General features: G+C 38.2%; 1 protein-coding gene across 1 annotated transcript in view; it reads left to right on the top strand.

Annotated features, from left to right (window-relative positions):
* The window catches only part of FREM3 (FRAS1 related extracellular matrix 3), a 108,996-nt gene that overhangs the window by 76,874 nt on the left and 11,764 nt on the right, over window positions 1-20,358 (top strand). Inside the window, exon 6 of the mRNA XM_001092507.5 lies at window positions 5,144-5,392. Coding sequence (XP_001092507.5) covers window positions 5,144-5,392 — 249 coding nt within the window. The remainder of the gene's footprint in view (window positions 1-5,143; window positions 5,393-20,358) is intronic.

The following is a 20,358-nucleotide window of genomic DNA, read 5'->3' as shown; positions in this document are numbered from 1 at the left end:
TCAGCCTCCCATGTAACTGGGGCTACAGGCGCCCGCCACCACGCCCGGCTATTTTTTTTTTTTTTTTTTTTTTTTAGTAAAGACGGGGTTTGACCGTGTTAGCCAGGATGGTCTCGATCTCCTGATCTCATGATCCGTCCGCCTCAGCCTCCCAGAGTTCTGGGATTACAGGCGTGAGCCACCATGCCCGGCCAAAAGCGGCTAATTCTTAAAGGGTTCCAAGCATGTCCAGGTGAAAGACTTTCTTCTTTCTTTCCTTTTAAAAAAGATTCTCTGTGTTGATTTATTTAGTTGTAGGTGTGTTCATAGGTTATAGAGGTTATACTTTGCATCTCAGACAGTTTGCGGGGATTATCATTTTCTGTTCCTGAAGTACAAATCACATGGTTTAAAAGTTCCCTTACTGCAGGTTTTCTGGGGGTAAACTCTCACCATTTTCTGTTTATCAGAACCTGTCTTTATTTCAACTCCAGTCTCGAAATTCTAGGTTGGCAGTAATTCTCTCCCAGCATTTTAAAGTTATTATTCCAGCATATTCTGGCTTCCATTGTTAAGAAGTTTGTTTTTCATCTAAAAGTCGTCTTTGTAGAGATTTTTTTTTCTATGCATCTAAAATCTTACATGTATTTGATCTGAATCTGTGAAAGATCTGAGGGCTTCGCTTGAAAATGTTTTCCTCCAAGAAAAGTTTGCTTCGCTTTCCAGGATTCAGAGGGTACTACTGCTCCAGACACACTCCTGCAGCCCTGTATCCTCAGGCGTAACCATAGCTTCCGGGTCAGCTCTGTGAGGTGCCCTGTGCCTAAGCCCTGTCTCCACCTGCAATGGTGATAGTGCACTTGCTCTTGGGGGGATACCACCTTCTGAATGAGAATCCCTTCTGTGGGGTTATGGGATTTCAGGTTGGGGGAGGGTTTTTACGGTTCGTTTTAGGTATTTTTAATTTCAATTTTGTTTTGTTTGTGGGTTTTGTTTTTTTTTTACACTCGACGATATTCCCTACTTCCTATGAGAACAGAAAAGCCAGAATCATTATTTTTTCTAGTTGTTTTTTAATGTACAGGCATCCCAGAGTACCTGACTGGCCAGTCTGCTGGAAACAAAAGTCCCAAAGTCCCCTCTAGATAGATGCTCCCAGGATGCTCCAGTCAAGCCTTTGCTACCCTCCTCCTCTCTCCTCTGGTTCTCCCATCTCCCTTGAATCATCAGCACTCCTGGGGCATGAAGTTACTTGTGCCTGGGGCTCCAAAAGCCTCCTGCTCCAACCAGCTGTTAGCTGCTGCACTTTAAAGAGGGTGATTGCTTGTCTTGCTGTCCTATTAAAATGTACATATTAAAAGAAAATCGTGTGTTTAAAAGAATTTATAATCAAGTCATCAAATAACTAAGACAATGTGAGAAAGTAAAAAATGCCCCAGGCTGACTGTCAGGAGATGGGTCTTTGACTCCTTGGCTATCATGGGGCATTCTCTGCCTCAATTTTCTCATTGATAAAATGCCCTGGCCACCTCATAATCAAACAGCATAATATAATGATTTAATTACCCTTTAGTGTAGTGCATTAATAGGACTTTCTCTCTGATTTTAACATTTATGATTTTTGTAAAGCAAGTGTAATATGTAGCCACAGAGACTGAGCCATAAATACTCTTTTGTAAATAAATAATTAATTTGTAAAGTAACTTCACAAATTCTCAGGCTGCCAGTGAGGTGAGGGAGGCCTGGACAGAGAAAATCGATGCCATCATCATCATGGATAGAGTGGTATGCTGGATCCAGCCAGTAACTGCTCCTAAAAGCTGAATCTGTGTACCTCTTCCCTACTCTGTGCTCAGTGACTTCACATTGATAGTTGAAGTTGGCTATGGTGGGAATATTAATACAACAAAAATCAGCAATTATTGCAAATCAGCTTTCATGTGCCTTGTTTGGAGAGCACATCGCCATGCTAAGGGAGGGAACTCCTAGGTTAACATGAAATGAGTCTTTGGTTCTAACCCTTAATTTTGGAGAACTAAACCCATACCCATTAAAACTGTCATCCATCATGCCTCATAATCTACCCCTGCAAAAAAATGAATCTTCTGTAATATTTCTCACAAAGATGCTATGCACTACCACTGGTCAAGCCACCCAAACAAGGCTTGAGACCCAATAAGTGTCTTTGATACCAACCTGGAAATCATACATTTATACCCCTTGAAGCCTCTTCACTGTTAAATATGGGATATATACAGACCATCGCCAGGGACCTTATCTTTTATCTCAGAATATACTTGATGTTTTCAGAACAGAATTTTTCCAGTCCTGAGGATTCTTAACTTGCTACAGATAAAATATTGTTTGTTTTTTACGTAAATGAATGTCAGTATTCACATTCTTAACTATTGAATATAACTGCTGAAAGAGTTGCCCAAAGTAAATTTTCTAGAATCCTAAAAGGAATGTTCCACTTAGATCAACTGAATTTTTTTATTAAATACAATTTACTTAGACAACTTTTTTCACCAGCTCTTGTTTAAAAATCTTGCTAAAACATATTGTCTTGATTTCTGCTTTAGAAAAGTTCAATTGCCAAATGATTTTCAAGAATTATTATATTTCAGTCTTTCATTTAACCCAGAAATCAACCTACTTAAATGTCATATCTATGTTGACCAGTGGATTGGTCAAATATAAAAAAAAATTTAACAGAAAAAGAAAAAATCTCAATTGCTTTTGTTTCATGAACTACAAATAAATCATTATTTGAATATTCGTTAGGTGGTATATATTGAGAAAGAGGTTTAATACAGATAGTTGTATTCGGTGAAGACAGTGTTAGTTACCATGCAAGTCTAGTGTGTACAGTATCTGCTTTTGACATTTTTCTCGAGGAGTTAACATGCAGTTTCTGACAAGGTTCTTTGTCATATTGCCTGTCAACCAGCATAATGCACACTTGATGGCTAGGCAAAATTGAGAACTGTGTTCTCCAAGGTATAGTTCTTTTTAAACATCTGGCTCTTTAAAAAGACATTCCAAAAGTTGTTTGCTATTTAATCAGATTGTTGTAAGAGCTTAAGACCTTTTCCCTTTGTCTGTGTGCCGGAGAACACAGAAAGTCTCCCTGACAGTGTATCATCTCATCTTGAGAGCCTTTCTATATTGCTAGCCACTTATCTCTTTCCCCATTTAACTGGAGAGCGCCTGTCTTAGGCATTCAGTGATAGCGCTATGTCTCACATCCCAAGAGCCAGCCTATCCTGGTTGACTTGAGTGTGGAGAACGTTTTCATGCATAGGTTTCCCCAGAGAAGGAATCTCATGAAATAATAAGGTTTCAAAGCATAGACTACCACTGAAACTCAGCTAGCCTCCCCACCAAGTGATAGTCCCCCTTGTGCCTGTCCATTTTGATCAGTTTCTGCCCTCTGACCTAGCAAACACATTTTATTCTCATCAACTCGCCGGCTCTAACAATTTTTATGATTCCAGAATAACAAAACAGTCCATTTGTTACTTCCGAATAATTCTAAAATTTTTGTTCTTTCAAATAAAAAACCATTCTGAAATACTTTGTGAGTCAGTGCCCTTTCGAGCAAAGCATCTGAAGTCAGTTGGAGACCACTGTCATGTTTTAGCAACTTAGATCTATACAGGCAACATGCAGTGATGGACACCAACTTGTACTGATGTTTAGATGACAGTGGGCATTGGGGTCATCATGCATATATGCATGTACCATAGCTATAAGCAAGAAAGACTCTTAAAAGACTGGAGCATCCAGTCCAGAATCTCACTATCATCTCCTTATTGCTTCTTATTAAAGTGAGGTATGGTGGGAAATATTTATACTTTTCAAAAACTTCCTATCTGGTATAATAGGTTACTATTTCGTAGTCTTTGTTCTGCCTAAATCTGGTCTGCCTAAATCATTTAAATTACAAAGAATACTTTTCAGTCTTTTAGCCCTAAGCCTATGTGTTACTGTTTTAAAACTGCAAAAATGCATCAAAACCTAGGAATCCTACTCCTAAGTATTCTAGGAAAAAAAATTGGGGGGTTGTGCAAAAGTAATTGTGGTTATTGCTATTAAAAGTAATGGGAAAACCGCAATTGCTTTTGCACCAACCCATATATACCCACTCAAAGACTCGTACTTGAATATTCATAGAAGCATTACTCACAATTGCCAAGAACTAGAAATAACCCAAATTATCAACCAGTAAATGGATAACCAAACTGTGGTATAGCCACACAGTGGGAAACAGTAGTCAGCAATAAAAGGGAAAACATGTCACGGTACATGGATGAATCTCAAAAGCATTGTGCTAAATGAAAGAATCAAAACATATGCTTCATTTGTATGAAATTTCTCATAAAGGCAAATAAATCTATAATGACACAAAGCAGATTTGTGATTTCCAAGGCCTGAGAGACAGAGAAGGAGATGGATTGCAAGAAACACAAGTCAACTTTTGTGGATGGATAAAAACGTTTTATGATTGTGGTGGTGGTCACATGATTATATGCATTTGTCAAAACTCTTCAAACTGTGCATTTACGTTGATGAATCTTAATGTAAGTAAATTATTAAAATAACATTTAAAACACACTGATTCTAAACTGAAATCCTCTAATCAATCTTGCACTCCTTGTAAAATAAGATATAATTTTCTGGCTGTATTATGGTGTGATACAAAGAACTCTAGTTAGGGTGTGTGATGATCAGATTACATAGATGCTGCTCACAGCTATGCCGCTGTGGGTAGAGCACAGCAGGAAAAAAATCTATACTATTTTCATGCTGTGGATTCTCTAGTCCTAATTTCACTACACCTCAGTTTTCTCATCTGTAATATGAAACAATTGAGCTAAGCCAGCCCTAGCATCCTGTGATCCTGTTTGTTTAGCCCCTAATATAAACAAACCTTATTCAATATACTCTATTTAAAAATTGCTAAATCTAGATCATGTCAAAATACCACAGTCTATTCCAAAAGCTTTCTTCTTACAATATTAATATTTGTGAGCATAAGAGGTAAGTGTGTTGGATCATTCAGATAGCTATTATCTAAAAATGCGTTAAAGAAAACAAACAGGCTTCTTGTTTGGAATTCCATTTCTTCTCAACTTCCCTGTTCCTTCTCACATTGCTGTAGGTTCTGCCACAGGTACGATTTCTTCCACAGTGTTATTCTCTGATTACATCTCACGTCCAGAAGACCACACCAGCATCCTCCACTTTGACAAGAACGAGACACAGAAGACCTGCCGGATCCTGATCATTGATGACTCCCTTTATGAAGAGGAGGAATCCTTCAGTGTTTCACTGAGGCTGCCAGTGGGAGGACAGCTGGGAGCCAGATTCCCCACCACTAAGGTCACTATTCTGGCTGATCGTTATGATGGTAAGTCCATTTCTTGCTTCCCAACCTTTGGCAGTGGCTGCCTTCTCACACTTTCCCCCAACAGTTGAAAGGCCAATGTAGCTTAAATTATCTTTTAAAAGAATATTCGATGTTCTTTTATCTCCAAAAACTGTGAGTAGCTCTTCAAATACATAGACATCACCAACACCAATGACAAAACAGCCATGCAGGAAGATTAAATATTTGGGTATGACTTAACTTGACAAAAGAAAAAGCACAGCCCAAGGAGGTGACCTAAGACTTAGAAGGAAGCCAGGGAGAGGACCTAAGTCAAGTGTCTAATTACCCAACCAGGACTACCCCAAGAGGACCTTCATCTTAGCAGCACAAGGATCATCCCTCACAGCAAGTGCATGAGTTGTTAAGCAGCACAAGGATAAGATGGAGCCCAGTGTGTCAGCATCTGGACCTCTTTTTATGGTTACCTAGCAGGGCGTTTGCTCCAGTCCCTGGGGATTCCAGCTGAAATTTAGCCAGAGAAGAGAGGGGCACCTCATTCCTAAACACCAACCCTCCCCTCCCAGACACGACATAAAGTATCAAGCCCAGTATGATTTTCCTAGGTCTCACCTGCCCTTTCTATAAGGAGCACTTTTAACAGAAAATGGTAATAAAGACAGGGCCAGGATCAGACTGTTTTATTACTACTCTCAAATTAGTTTGACTGCTTCATCTCTCAACCATGCTTCTGTCAGGATTTGAGTGGCTGTGAGCTGCTGAGCTCAGATCTAAGAAGGGTTAGGCTGGGCTGTTATTACAGACCCAAAATTAATGTGACTGCTTTATGGATGCATCACAAAGCTTCCATTAAACTGAGAGCTGTGCCAAGAGATAAACACAGATTTGTAAAGTTTGAACAGTTTATACTCTCCAGGTAGGTACGGTAAATTTATCATGTACTATTGTGTTCTGTTTAAAATTATGTCTTCATAACAACCATAGAACAAGGGAAAATATGAGCAAGATTGAAAGTGGCCTTTTGTTTGTTTGTTTGTTGTTTAATCTCCTAAATGGCTTTGCTTGGGAATATTTCACCCTGTGGACCAGATCTCTGAAATTTTCAGTAGACTAGTTTTGCTCCATTATAAAGAAAAAAGAATTTTCAAGGACTAATTTCAGTTCTGAAACACATCTTTACAAGTATCAAGAGCTAAGGATAAGGATAGGCCCTGAGATCCATGCTTTCTTCATCATGTACTTTTCAAAAGTTTCTTCATTGGAATTAAAACAAAGATTGTTTTTCTTAAAATAATTTGAATAAATTTTCAATATATTCCTTTATGGAAATGTATAATTGTATATATTTTCTGTTAAACCAAAGAGATAGGAAGAAGTGTCCAATAGGAAAATTAGCCTTGATTTTCCAGTTTCATTAGAAAGAAGTTGTTTTGGAAAGAGAAACGCTACTCACATTATCTTATAAAAAGTATCTGCTGATTTGCCAACAGAAGAGAAGTAGAATCTGAGTAAATTTGTCTGGTTGAGACATCTGAAAAATCCCTACATGGTCAAGTCTAGTTGATTAATATGGAAAACAAATTGAGAAATGAGGACACTCTGAAAGAAAAAAAATGATGACATGGCATTATGTGGTTTCTGAAGCCTGCTTAAAAGATTAGAATTTTTTTTTAATTACAGGGCTACGATTAGGATATTGCTAAAGCGACTATCTCTTACCAAGCCGTTAGGAAAGATTTACCTACACCGAGTACTACAGACCAAGAAGGTGTTAGCCAGGCAGAGTGAGAAGGGAGAAAGGGAAAGTTATTTAACATTTTTCTACATAGTCTACTTCACAGTATATCCTTCTTTTTATAATCAATGCTTGCTTTTCCATGATGATGAAGAATTAACATGAAAAGTTGAAATTTGTAAACACATAGCTTCAAATCCCTTTTCCCTTCACTACCACACCTTTTCTTAGCCAGAAAGATTGGCGTCAGAACAGTCTCCGTTATTCTTCTCTACTGGAGCTAGTAATAGGTCAAGGTACACAATGAAGGAAATGGTAGAGAAAAGGAAGAGAATCAAAAGTGGAACAACAGAGTCAGAAAAGCTTGTGCTGGGGGCCTGGAGACTTGGATTCTAAGCCTGAGACACACTCTCTCTGGGTAACCTTGGCTACGTCAAGCTATCTGGGGCTCTGTTTCCCAATCATGAAATAAGGGGATTGATTAGGTTGTCTCTAGGAACCCTTTCACTCCATAATTCTATGATTCTTAAGTCATTCTAAGAAGAAGGCATTAGTTAATAAACACCACCAATACACAAAAATGATGCATCCTGTAGGCTGAGTTTTTCCATTAAAATTTTGTCATGAACTTAGAAAAATATATGTCAAAGTTTTGCTCTAAACAAGTAAAAAAGGGAGTTAATTAGTGAAGCAAGAACTTGAATGGTCTCGCGTTTTAAGCTATCCATTTTGACTTTTATTTTTCCAAGGCCTACCCCTGTTTGATTCATGCTATTCTTTCCAAGCTAAGTGCCAGAAGACATATAACTGAAGTGATATGTCTATACGCTGGACATGCTCTAACATTTTGCAAGCACATATTGAGTTACATTTTGATAAGCAAGTGTATTATATGATTTTACCCAGATAATTAGAAGGAAATTTCTTTTAAAACTATCCTGAAAATTTTAAGCAAACACGATGAGGTTGTCTGACCTTCAATTATTCTATCTCTTCTTCCTCAATAAGAAGTATGTTTTTGGCCGGGCACGGTGGCTCAAGCCTGTAATCCCAGCACTTTGGGAGGCCGAGACGGGTGGATCACGAGGTCAGGAGATCGAGACCATCCTGGCTAACACGGTGAAACCCCATCTCTACTAAAAAATACAAAAAACTAGCCGGGCAAGGTGGCGGGCGCCTGTAGTCCCAGCTACTCAGGAGGCTGAGGCAGGAGAATGGCGTAAACCCGGGAGGTGGAGCTTGCAGTGAGCTGAGATCCAGCCACTGCACCCCAGCCTGGGCGACAGAGTAAGACTCCATCTCAAAAAAAAAAAAAAAAAAAAAAGAAGTATGTTTTCTGCAAGCTCTTTACCTAACAATTAGAATAGGCTCAAACACCAGAGCTTACTTGAAAACTACAAAAACTAGAGACAGGCATAAAGCACCCAACATATATGAGATCTAAACAAGCAATTTAATGGGATTCAGGTGAGGTGACATTATATGACTTTGTTGGTATGCTCAGAACTGAAGTGACTCTGGGGACCACCTTACAAAAGAATGAGAGAGCTCCTTAACCAAAATATTAGTGTTTATATAATAACAAGTGAATGGCTGTCAAAAGAGCAGACATCCAAACTCTTTGGTCATTAATATAGGCTGCATAATGGACCCCAAAGATATCCACATTCTAACCACCAAAAGTGTGAATGTGTTACCTTACATGGCAAAAGGGACTTTGCATATCTGATTAAGTTAAGGCTGTTGAGATGGAGAGATTTTCCTGAGTTACCCAAGTGATCCCAGAGTAATCAGCAGGGTCCTTATAAGAGAGAGGCAAGAGAATCACAGAGAAAAAGGGAAGCTGATGACTGAAACCAGAGGTTGGAGTGATGCACTTTGAAGCTGGAGGAAAGGATGACAAGCTGAGGAATGCAGGCAGCCTGTAGAAGCTAGAAAAGGCAAGGAGATGGATTTCCTCCTGAAGCCTCCAGTTAGAACACAGCCCTGTCAACACCCTTTATTTTAGTTAGACTTCTGACTTGCAGAACTGTAGTAGAATAAATTTGTGTTGTTTTAAGCCACTAAATTTGTGGTAATTTATTACAGCAACAAAAGGAAATTAATGCCATCAGTATTGTTTCTGGAGGAAACATCTATATAAGAAACCAGTTTATAATTAGAAAATTTAGTGACTGGTGTGGAAATGAAATGAAAAGATGATCTCTTCTTGTCATTAAGCAAATACAGCCTTCTCTTCTACACTCATAATCCTGCAAGAGTATTGAACATTTGAGTGTAAGTCAAGGATGCTCAACCTAACTCTTAATCGTTGAGTTCCCCCTTCTGACTGCATGTCCTTTTCCTAAATCTTCAATTCCTCTTCTAGCAACACTGTGAACCAACTGCAGAGCAAGGTAAAAAGTGATTAAGGCAAGGAAGGCTCAGATGAAGGACAAAGGGAATCAAGAAAAAGCAGAGATTTCTTCTAGCTGGAAGAACTCAAGAAAAAAAGTACCATTTGTGCTGTGTCTGGATGGGTAGGTGGAACTTGAGGATAGAGAAAGGAAGGACAATAGCATTTCAGGTGGAGGAAACAGCTTGAGCAAAGTCATAAATGAGGAGATATCAAGAATGCAATTCAAGACTGTGCAGGAATGCCATAGGCCAATTCTTTTATTCAATAGGATTAATAATAATCCTCATGCTTTACATTTATGAAGAACTACTTGTTTATTAATGTATATAGTTCCAAAAGCATTTGTTGAGCCCCTACCATGTGTCAGGAACTCTGCTAGGCACAGAGGATGCAGCAGTGAAGAATACAACCATTATATAATCGAGGGGGGAACACTATTCTGGAGTTTTCCTAGAGACTAAATAAAGGATATTAATAATAACTTTCAGCCATTGCAACTCAGGTTCAAACTTAAGAAAATTTTTCTGGTAAAGTTATAGCTATCAAAATATACAGTGGAGAGATAATTTTTGGAATACTTCTAAGAAGAGAATATACAATATAATATTACCTAAGTTGTTTGTATGTAAATCTTGCTAAGGACAAGAAATAGATAAAAATCCTTCTAGATTCATAGAAGCATGAAATCTTAGAAATAAAAAAGGACCTAGAGATCATGTGGTTCAGCCTCCTCATTGTTGAGGCTAAATGCACTAAGTGGTTTTTCCAATTTGCCCAGTCAGTTAAAGCCCAGATTTCTGCCTCTGAGTCCATAACTCTTTTGCACTCTACTATGATCCTTCAGTGATATGGTTGTAGGATGCATTTACCCCTAAGAAATGGCCAAATCTTCCACAAATAATATTTTCTTCCTTTTAAAGTTACTAACTGCAGTGATACTGGTGGCCATCTAGTGTTTCTGATAACGAAAAGCTACCTTCATGTTCAAAACCCACAGGAAATCACCAGTCACCAAAGTTTGACCCCATTGTTAGTTTAAAAGGGTTGCAGCTTTTTTCAAGTGTTTGCAAAAAAAAAAAAAAAAAAAGTTACTATATTCCATAATATAGTAATTTCACAGGTACCATTTAGCAAGCAAACCCTTGAAGAACATGTTTTCATATGCACATAGTCAAAAAGTAGATACTTTGGAGCAGATGCCAGCCCTTTGATGTTGGCTGTCTCCACACAGGTGAACAACAGGATTTTGTAATGTACCTTGATCCTGTTTAAATACTGTGGGCTCTGTAGCATTGTCTCATTTTATGTGGAGACCTGCTGGCTGTGTGTGTACAACTGAACAAAGAATCCAATTGTTCATCGGTAAAAATTTTGAAGAAAGAGATGCAAACAACGTGCTACTTAATAAGTGAACAAAAATCTGAAATAAAAGGGGCTGGCACATTCTGCCAGTCATCTCATAGGCTGAGCAAATGTCTGTGTAGAAATGAAAAATGGCCATAAGGGAAAAAAGAACCATGAGCCAGTATAAGTAACTTACCCAAGAACACATTTGGGTATGCTTGACTTTTCAGAAAAATAGAAATGGCATTAAATTACCACTTTGTTTATGAAGTAGCAAGTAAATAAACATTGTAAGATAATAAAAGGAGACTTTTTGCTCACTTATAAAGTAGTAAATTATTTGCCTCTCAGTATTTGGAGTTAAGTGGTAGGAATTTGAAATGATAGTGTCTTTATTGGCTGCACATGAAAGTCAGATGAAGGAAGAGAATAAAGAATGTAAATGGCTTTCTTTGTAATCACCACTTTCTTAATTAATCCAGTGCATATCCTGGCAAACCACTTTGGCTACATTTTTCTCTCTCTTTGACTCTGTTGTTTATATTTCAAATAGTAAAGTTACATCTGCGAATCATAGTGGCCACTGAAACAATAGAGTAACACTAATTAAATTCCAAAAATGAAACCAAAACACTTGAATTTTGTTAGTGCCACAGCATTGTATGAATAACAAAGCCATCAGGTGAACAATAAAGTTAATAAGATGAGCTACATTGTACTTAACTGTGAGAGTAGTTATTTATACAGGGATATGTAAAAACAAGTAGAAGTCTTAATATCTATTTCTTGAAGAAATATTATACCCTTGCGCCCTGCCATATTCCTACTTAATTTTTACTTAAAACTTGGTAGTTTTAAAACCTCCAATGTTCAGAAGAGAACTTGAGAAAATTTCCAGTATTAAATATAAAAAAGAAGGAAAAAACAGAGAAAGGAAGAAAATTACACAAAATCCAGTATATGATCCAATGATTAATTTACAATGTTATTTGAAATGGTTTTAGTAGACTCTTAACAGGTAGATAATTCATTCAAGAGACATTCGTAGTGACCTGCCACTTGCTTAGTACAGGACTACGAAGTCTATCTCTGCCTTCTATCCTACCCAATTCGATCTTTAATTAGATTATCCTTGAATGAATTAAGCCTTCTTAATGGAGGAAAAAAATATGCACAGAAATAATGATGGAAGATTCATAGTTCAGTGAATTCACAATCTGAATTGCTATATACTTATCTGAGCAAATCATTATTTATAATTACTGGATTGTGGGAACTTGCATTCAGATTCTGTAACATTTATTGAGGATCAAGCACATTGCAAAGCTTAAAATGTAATGCTAGAATCCACATACATGGTCATCTGTGTGATTTGTTCATGAAGTCACACTAAATATTATTTAATATTATTAATATTATATATTATATATTATATATTAATTAATATTATAGAGTAATCATATATATTATATATTAATTAACATTATATATTAATCATATATATTATATATTAATATTACATATTAATTAATTAATGATTAATTATTTAATAATTATTTATTAATAATTATTAAAATTAAAATATTGATAATATTATTAATTAAAATTATTAATATTATTTAATTTTAAAAGGAGGCAAGTTCTCAAGTTTTGGCTTCCAGTTACCTTTCAGGAGCTTCCTAAGTGATTTTGGTTGTGCTCTTGAGTTCTCAGCACCCCTGAGATTTGAGATCTGCCCTTATTTTTATCACTTAAGATATTAATAATTAATGAAAAATAGATAACTTTTAAGTATTTTATTAGTATCCTGAATATGTTCACCTAAAAGGAAGAAGTTGAGGCAAAATTAATATAGAGTTTATCCGAGCCAAGGTTAAGGACTGCAGCCCGGGACAACGTCCAGGTTGCCCTGGAGAGTGTTCCAGAGAGTGAAGAAGAGGCTCAAGTTTTTAGAGAAAAAGGAGCAAATCAGGAGATGGAGTGTCTTAGTCCATTTGTGTTGCTATAAAGGAGTCCTGAGGCTGGGTAATTTATAAAGAAAAAAGGTTTATTTGGGCCACGGTTCTGTGGACTGTAGGAAACATGGTGCCAACATCTGCTTCTGGTGAAGGCCTTAGGAAGGTCCACTCCTGGCAGAAGGGGAAGGGGCGCTGGCATGTGCAGATCACATGGCAAGAGAGAAGCAACAGAGAGAGGGGAGGAGGTGCCAGGCTCTTTAAACAATCAGATCATGTGGGTACTCATACAGCAAGAACTCACCCATTACTTTGAGGATGGCACCAAGATGTTCATGAGAGAGCCAACCCCCGACCCAAACACTTTCCACCTGGCCTCACCTCCAACACTGAGGATCACATTTCAGCAAGAGATTTGGAAGGAAAAAATATCCAAACTGTATCAGAAGGCAATTACAAAAAGTTGTTTGTCAGGAATTCTCATTGGTTTACAGAAATAACATTGGTTGGTGGTTGGCTATACACTGTTGAATTATAGGGTGTATGACATTTTATGGCTGCTTAGAGTCCCCATAGCAAGTGACTTCAAGAAGTATATTATTTAGCTCAAGGGGGAGTGGGATGTGACAGGTGTTACATTTTAAATGCCCCTCTGGGCTGGATAACTTAAAGGGACTAACATTTCTCAGATAAAAAGGTTTTTTTTCTTTCTCATATAGATAATATACAAATTATTTCTGAATCAACATATTCTCATTAAGTTGTTCCTTTATCTGGCATTCCTCATTCAGAAATATGTCATTCTACTGAGGCTACAGAATGTATTAAATTGATCAACTATGTCTAAAGTGCAGACTGCATTTGGCATTTCACATATGAGGTCATCACAGTCAGAGACAACTGGGAGAAAAGAAATGAGACAAACAATAACAGCTGATTGCCACTGATTTTTATCCTAGAAATCTGAGAAAACATATCAAAATCATTTTAAGGTTAGATATTCATAAGATGATGTACATTGCACAATCTCTTTACAAAGCAAAGTGATGTAACACTCTTTTCAGATTTCTAAAACTACCTAGATGTCTCCCAGCCATGTAGAAGCAGTTCCTTGGTTCGTCACTGCAGTCCATGGCCTGACAGAGTCAGAGGTCTAGAAGCTCAATTTTGTCTGTGGGCACAGAGACAGGATGCAGACCCACAAGAGACATGATGTATGTGCCAAAATGACAAATTATAAATTACAGTGAAAACCAAAGTCAAAGAAAACTGAAAAGCAGAGTCCCCTGGTTAATAGATTCTCTCCTTAAAGGAGGCTCTACGGGGCAACCACTTCATAAGCAGGAAACTGATGATGATGGGATCTGAGAAACCCCATCAAGCCAATACAGCCATCTCCATCCTGGGCAAATAAATGCTGAGGGTCCTGAAGAGTAAACATCCAAGGTCAGAGTACCTTTCGTCTTAAGATGGCTAGAAACAGGTAACCCATTTTTCCTTCTTTTGGCTGCTTGCTCTTTTCTAGGTTTCATGCAGAGCTAACTTCAGCTAAAGCCATTTTCCTTTAAATACAGCACAAAACAGTCGGCCATGCTGCAGATGTAACCATGCTAACCCAGCCTGACTCTACTGAAGTTACACTTGGTCACATTCCTTTAAGCCCAAGCTTGAGTCTACTGAGTGCCCTAAAACAGCTCAATCTCCAGGGTTAATGATATTTAACTCTGACAGAATCTCCTGTCAGAGTTAATGATATTTTGAGCAGGTATTGGTTTGTAACATTCTGAGGTGTGACTTCCTCCCATCTTCAAGTCCCCCATGGGGCACTCATTTGGCAGCTGTCAGTGTATGACTTTTGTGGGAGATACTTCTGCTTTAGTCCCTACCCTAGAGATATTCAGATTTTGCCACTCGTGAGTCTAATGATCCCTTTGAATGGTATCATTTTATTTTGGCCTTGAGGAAGCAACCACAAGCGTTATTAGTGCACTCCCCACATAATTATAATTTTTAAAGAATAATGACATAAAATGATAATTCTGTTAATTTGAGTTTCTAAGCATTAGCCACCTGTCAAATTCCTGTGTGTGGTGTGTCTCCAGCAGTAGTTTAGTTGTCATTTCAGTCAGAAATAAAACATGTGTCCTTCAACAGTGACTATTTGAGAAAATACTGGGAAAAGCACACGTTCATTTCCCAGGTTTAGGATTTTACATACAGTTTACCAGTCTAGGCACATGTTAGATACCAATAATGCTTCCTTTTGAGGAGAGTCAAATACATCATCTTGTAACGAAAGCATGTTTTCATTTAGGCCAAGTGATGACACAATATCTAGCAACCTGAAGATGTACCCAAGTTGTTCAAGGGCAAGTTTTTTTTTTTCCAGATGGAGCTGGGGAATTTTATTCTATTTTGCTGGACTCCAGGAAATGTTAGCTTCCTTAAGCAGAGATTGAATATCCCCTGTCAAATGGATCACCTGAAGAAATACTTTTATAAGGACAACTATCATGGAGTAAGACAAAGAAAAGAAAAAGTATAGGAGCAACCACAGACTAACATTACCCCAGGCCAGGGACAACAGACTCCCTGGCCCACACTGCCAAGATAGCCATTATAAAAGCATCAGCTCCATGAGAGTGGAGGCCATGGTATCCGCCTAATAAATGTTTGCTGACTGAATGAATGGCAACTTCACATTTATTCACCTGGCTTTAGAACCTAACTTCCACTGGACCTGTATCAAGGGCAAGATAAAATTGAAAAATGTGTCTGTCCTATGTATAAGCACTTTATACTATCTCCGCTCAACTACTAAAGACTTTCTTTCAATTTTTAGTACGTGATTTGAAAACTCTAGTAACCTGCCACAAAAAGAATCGTCCAGTTTCACAGAGGGTTATATATTTTGTCCTGAGGCAGTAGGATTTGGAAAACTTGCATAAAATTTGCCTACAAATATTACCAGCTAGTTTAGTGTCTTGGCATCTAACAGAATGTTGACAGATTTAAGAAAACATTGTAAGGAAAAAATTGTGCATAAACGAAGTGTCATTTTGGTGATATCAGCACATTCAACTTTTTGAAAATATGGTTATAGACCAAGATAAACTTCAACACATAAAAGTTTTTAAAATGTGAAAGGCATATATTGCTATGCTGTAAAAACCCAGGAAACTGTTCAGAAGAAATAGAACCATTATGCTTTCTAGGGCTAGTTGTATAATAAAACAATTGCTACAGGTTTTTAAAATATCATAATTTTAATTTTGGACCTTATTTTTTAGTTTAAAGTTAATGAAAGAAAATATTTTAGAGGCCATTACCCAACATCTCAAACAAACAAACAAAAAAAGACTTTAGAAACAGAAAGGAGAAAAGAGCATTCCCAGAATGAAGTGACCAGTGACCACCCCTGCTTGAGATAGAAATGATAGCACTGATAAAAAGTAGTTATCAGGCAGAGATGTTGGCTGTGCGTGGTCTTTTCAGCCTCTGTGATATCTTAAGCTCTTCTGCATTTAGTATTTAGTAAACAAGATATTTAATCAGATACAGTTCATATTTGTTAGTTATGTTACATTTATTTTAGGTTTTATGCTGAATCTTAAAGAAAATGGATTATATTCTCCTAACCATTGTCAGATCTTTTTATGAAGTTTCGCAACTTTTATATTTGAAGGTAACCTTGGGAGAAGTAGACCTAGGATTATTTGACTGTTAGACTCATTATGCTGACAGCATATTATAGTTTAAATGGCAACTGCAAAGTTCAAAACAACTTTTTTATTTTTTATATAGAAAGCACACAAGGTTAAGGTCTAAACTAATGCATTTGTCATTTCTTTTATTATATCAATAGGGTTTTGGGGAACAGGTGGTGTTTGGTTACATAAATAAGATCTTTAGAGGTGATTTTTGAGATTTTGGTGCACCCATCGCCCAAACAGTGTACACTGTACCCAATGAGTATTCTTTTATCCCTCACCCACCTCCCACCCTTTTTCCTGAGTCCCCAAAGTCCATTGTATCCTTAAAGTCCTCATAGCTTAGCTCCCACTTATAAGTGAGAACAAAATGATGTTTACTTTTCCATTCCTGAGTTACTTCACTTAGAATAATGGTCTCCAATTCCATCCAGGTTGCTGCAAATGCCATTACTTTGTTCCTTTTTATGCTAGCCACTGTCAGATTTAATAAGACCACTACAACCAGTTGGAAAGATTTAAGGGCTTCTTTAAAAATTCTGATGCCTCTGCTCCAGGGCACAGACTATTCTCCAGCTCATGCTGGATGCCAGCATGACTCAGAAAATGTGAAGACTAACCACTAGATTTTTAAGTAGTTCCCCAAGTTATATTTCTCTCTTCAGATAAGGTGCTTCTGAGCCCATAGTCCTATATCAAGGGCAAGATAAGCACAGTGCCATACAATTGGGAGCTCCAAGCTTTTCTTTGAGGAAGGAGGAGAAGAGAAGCACCATACCTCTAATGCCTTGACTTTTCTGGGGCATGCACAAAACACTGGCTTCTGTGTCACCTCTCACTGAGCACTAACAACCTCACATACCATAGATGGCCAGAAGCTACTACTGAGAACAAAACTAGAGTTCGTAATAGCAAGCTAGCACATGCCACAGCTGCAGCCTCCAGCTCAGTGCAAAGTGAGTGGGCAGGGGAAAAGAAAACAGCTCCAAGCTGGTATTACAGCTTGTACCTGGGCAGGGAAGAAAAGGATGTGACCACACATAAATGTTCTGATTTTTACTGAGGCCTTCCCAAGTCACTGGCTTCTGTCTACCTGCCTCAGACCACTGATGTAACCCACCATACTCTAGATGCTGAGGGCCACTGCAGTGTACGGAATGTTTGTGTCTCCCCCAAATTTATATGCTGAAATTCTAACCTCCAAGATGATAGCATTAGGAGGTGTGGACTCTGGAAGGTGATTAGATTATGAGGGCAGAGCCCTCACGAACAGTACTAGTTCCCTTATGTAAGAGACCTAAAAGAGACTCCTCACCTCTTTTGTCGTGTAAGTGTATAGCAAGAAGGCAACATCTATGAATTAGAAGGTGGACCATTACCAGATGCTGAATCTGCCAATGCTTTGATCTTAGACTTCCAAGTCTCCAGAGCTGTGATAAATTTCTGTTGTTTATAAGTTACTCAGTTTATGGTATTTGAATCTATAGATGGCCTTCAGTAGAATGGATATTTTAATGAACACAGGATGTCTTTCCATATGTATGTCTTCTTAATTATTTTATCAATGTTTTGTAGTTTTCAGTGCAGTGTACAAGTCTTTCCCTGCCTTAGTTAAGTTTATGCCTAAGTGTTTTATTCTGATAGTATTTGAATGTAAATGGGGTTGTTTTCCTAATTTTCTTTTCAGAGAGTTTGTTATTAGTGTAAAGAAATGCTAGTGATTTTTGTATGTTGATTTGTATTTTCCATCTGTACTGAATTTATTTATTGATTTTAAAAGCCAAAACAGTTCTGAGAAAGAAGAGCAGAACTGGAAGCATCACATTTCCTGATTTCAAAATATTTACAAAGCAACAGTAGTCAAAATTATAAGATACTGGCATAAAAACTGTGCTTATCTAAGCAGGTCTTCCTGAGTAGATTTTCTATCTTCTTTCATATGGGCACTCTAGTTAATTTCCTTTATGCAGCTGAAAGTTTCATATGATGTGTTTTGGGATTTTGCCATTGACATCCACTGTTGGCTTACATGTATCTTTCTGGATATGCTTGCTGCGTTTGACATTGTGACCACTCGTTCTTCTCAAAATTCTTTACTCTCTTAATTTTCCTGTTTCAAATTCCTCTCTCTGCATCTTGCCAACTATTTTTTGCTTGTTTGTTTTTGCTTGTTTGCTTATTTTTCCATCTGTTTGTTTTTGGTCTCTTTTTGGGGCTCCTGTCACTCGGTCTTTCTCCCCAAGGGTTGATGCTCTCCGCTATGATCCTCTTTTTATTCAGCCATAGTAGACGATCATACCATCTAATATAGGATTAACCCCAATCTGTATGCTTAAGACTTCCAAATCTTATCTCCGGCCCTAGCTTGATTTTTTATTTTTTGAAACAGAGTCTCGCTCTTTTGCTCAGACTGCTGTGCAATGGTACAATCATGGCTCACTGCAGCCTCAATCTCCTGGGCTCAAGTGATCCTCCCACCTCAGCCTCCCACAAAGCTGGGACTACAGGCATGTGCACCACACCCAGCTAATTATTTATTCTTTTGTAGAGATGGGATCTCGCTATGTTTCCCAGGCTGGTCTCGAACTCCTGGTCTCAAGTGATCCCCCCTCCTCAGCCTCCCAAAGTGCCGGAATTACAGGCATGAGCCACTGTGAGGCTTGATTTTTGAACTCTAGATTCATGCATGAAAGGGTTTTTCCGAAATATCTACTTAAATGCACCACAGGCCACTCAAATTCAACACACCTATAATCAAACTCATCATCTTTCTTTCTCTTACCCTCAGTCAACACTGTTCCACCTGCTTTATTCCCAGCTGAGCTAGTGCCTCCCACTCCCACCCACAAACACTAGAAATTTGCAGGGCATCCTAGAAGCCGCTGCATTAGTCACTGTGTGCTGTTCGGGGCACTTCTTACATTCACCTCTTCCACTCCATCACTAATACTACTGCCTACTAGTAGTATCATCATCATGTCTCACATGAATAATTGCAATACCTTTCTAATGGGTTACACTAATTCCTCCTAAATTCATGGCCCACACTGACACTGGACAGATATACAGAAAACAAAAACCCAAACACCTTTTCACTGCCTAAAATTGGTTTCCACATTCTATCCAATCTAAAATGTCAAGTGCCATCTACCTAAAATGATTCTCTTTCTCTCTAAATTCATTCCAACCATTCCTCTGTTCTCACCTTACACACTACCAATAAACGAGTTCTTGCATCCCTTCCTAAATGCTAGATGTTTTTCATGCTTATGTGTCTTTGTTCTTACTAGCCACTCTACCTATTTTTCCCACCTCTCTCATTGGTCAATTCTCATTAGTTTTTAAAGACATAGCACCTTATTTTCTCCAGGACTCCTGAGCCTCAAAGGCAGTTTCTTTTTTCTTTTTTCTTTTCTTTTTTTTTTTTTTTTTTTTTTTTTTGAGACGGAGTGTCGCTCTGTTGCCCAGGCTGGAGCAGTGGTGCGATCTCAGCTCACTGCAAGCTCCGCCTCCCGGGTTCACGCCATTCTTCTGCCTCAGCCTTCCGAGTAGCTGGGACTACAGGCGCCCGCCACCTCGCCTGGCTAATTTTTTTGTATTTTTAGTAGAGACGGGGTTTCACCGTGTTAGCCAGGATGGTCTCGATCTCCTGATCTCGTGATCACCTGCCTCGGCCTCCCAAAGTGCTAGGATTACAGGCATGAGCCACCGTGCCTGGCCCCCTTCTGCTAAAGAAGGAACTGGTGTGGAGGCCCTGTTATACCAAAAATATCTCGAAAACAAGACTGTATATCTCTTTACATTCCCAGTAACTAGCACCATGCTTACAGCACATAGGGGATGCT

The sequence above is a fragment of the Macaca mulatta genome, chromosome 5 (genome assembly GCF_049350105.2).
Source record: "Macaca mulatta isolate MMU2019108-1 chromosome 5, T2T-MMU8v2.0, whole genome shotgun sequence".
Classification (NCBI taxonomy): Eukaryota; Metazoa; Chordata; class Mammalia; order Primates; family Cercopithecidae; genus Macaca; species Macaca mulatta.
This window is presented reverse-complemented; position numbering and strand designations above follow the sequence as displayed.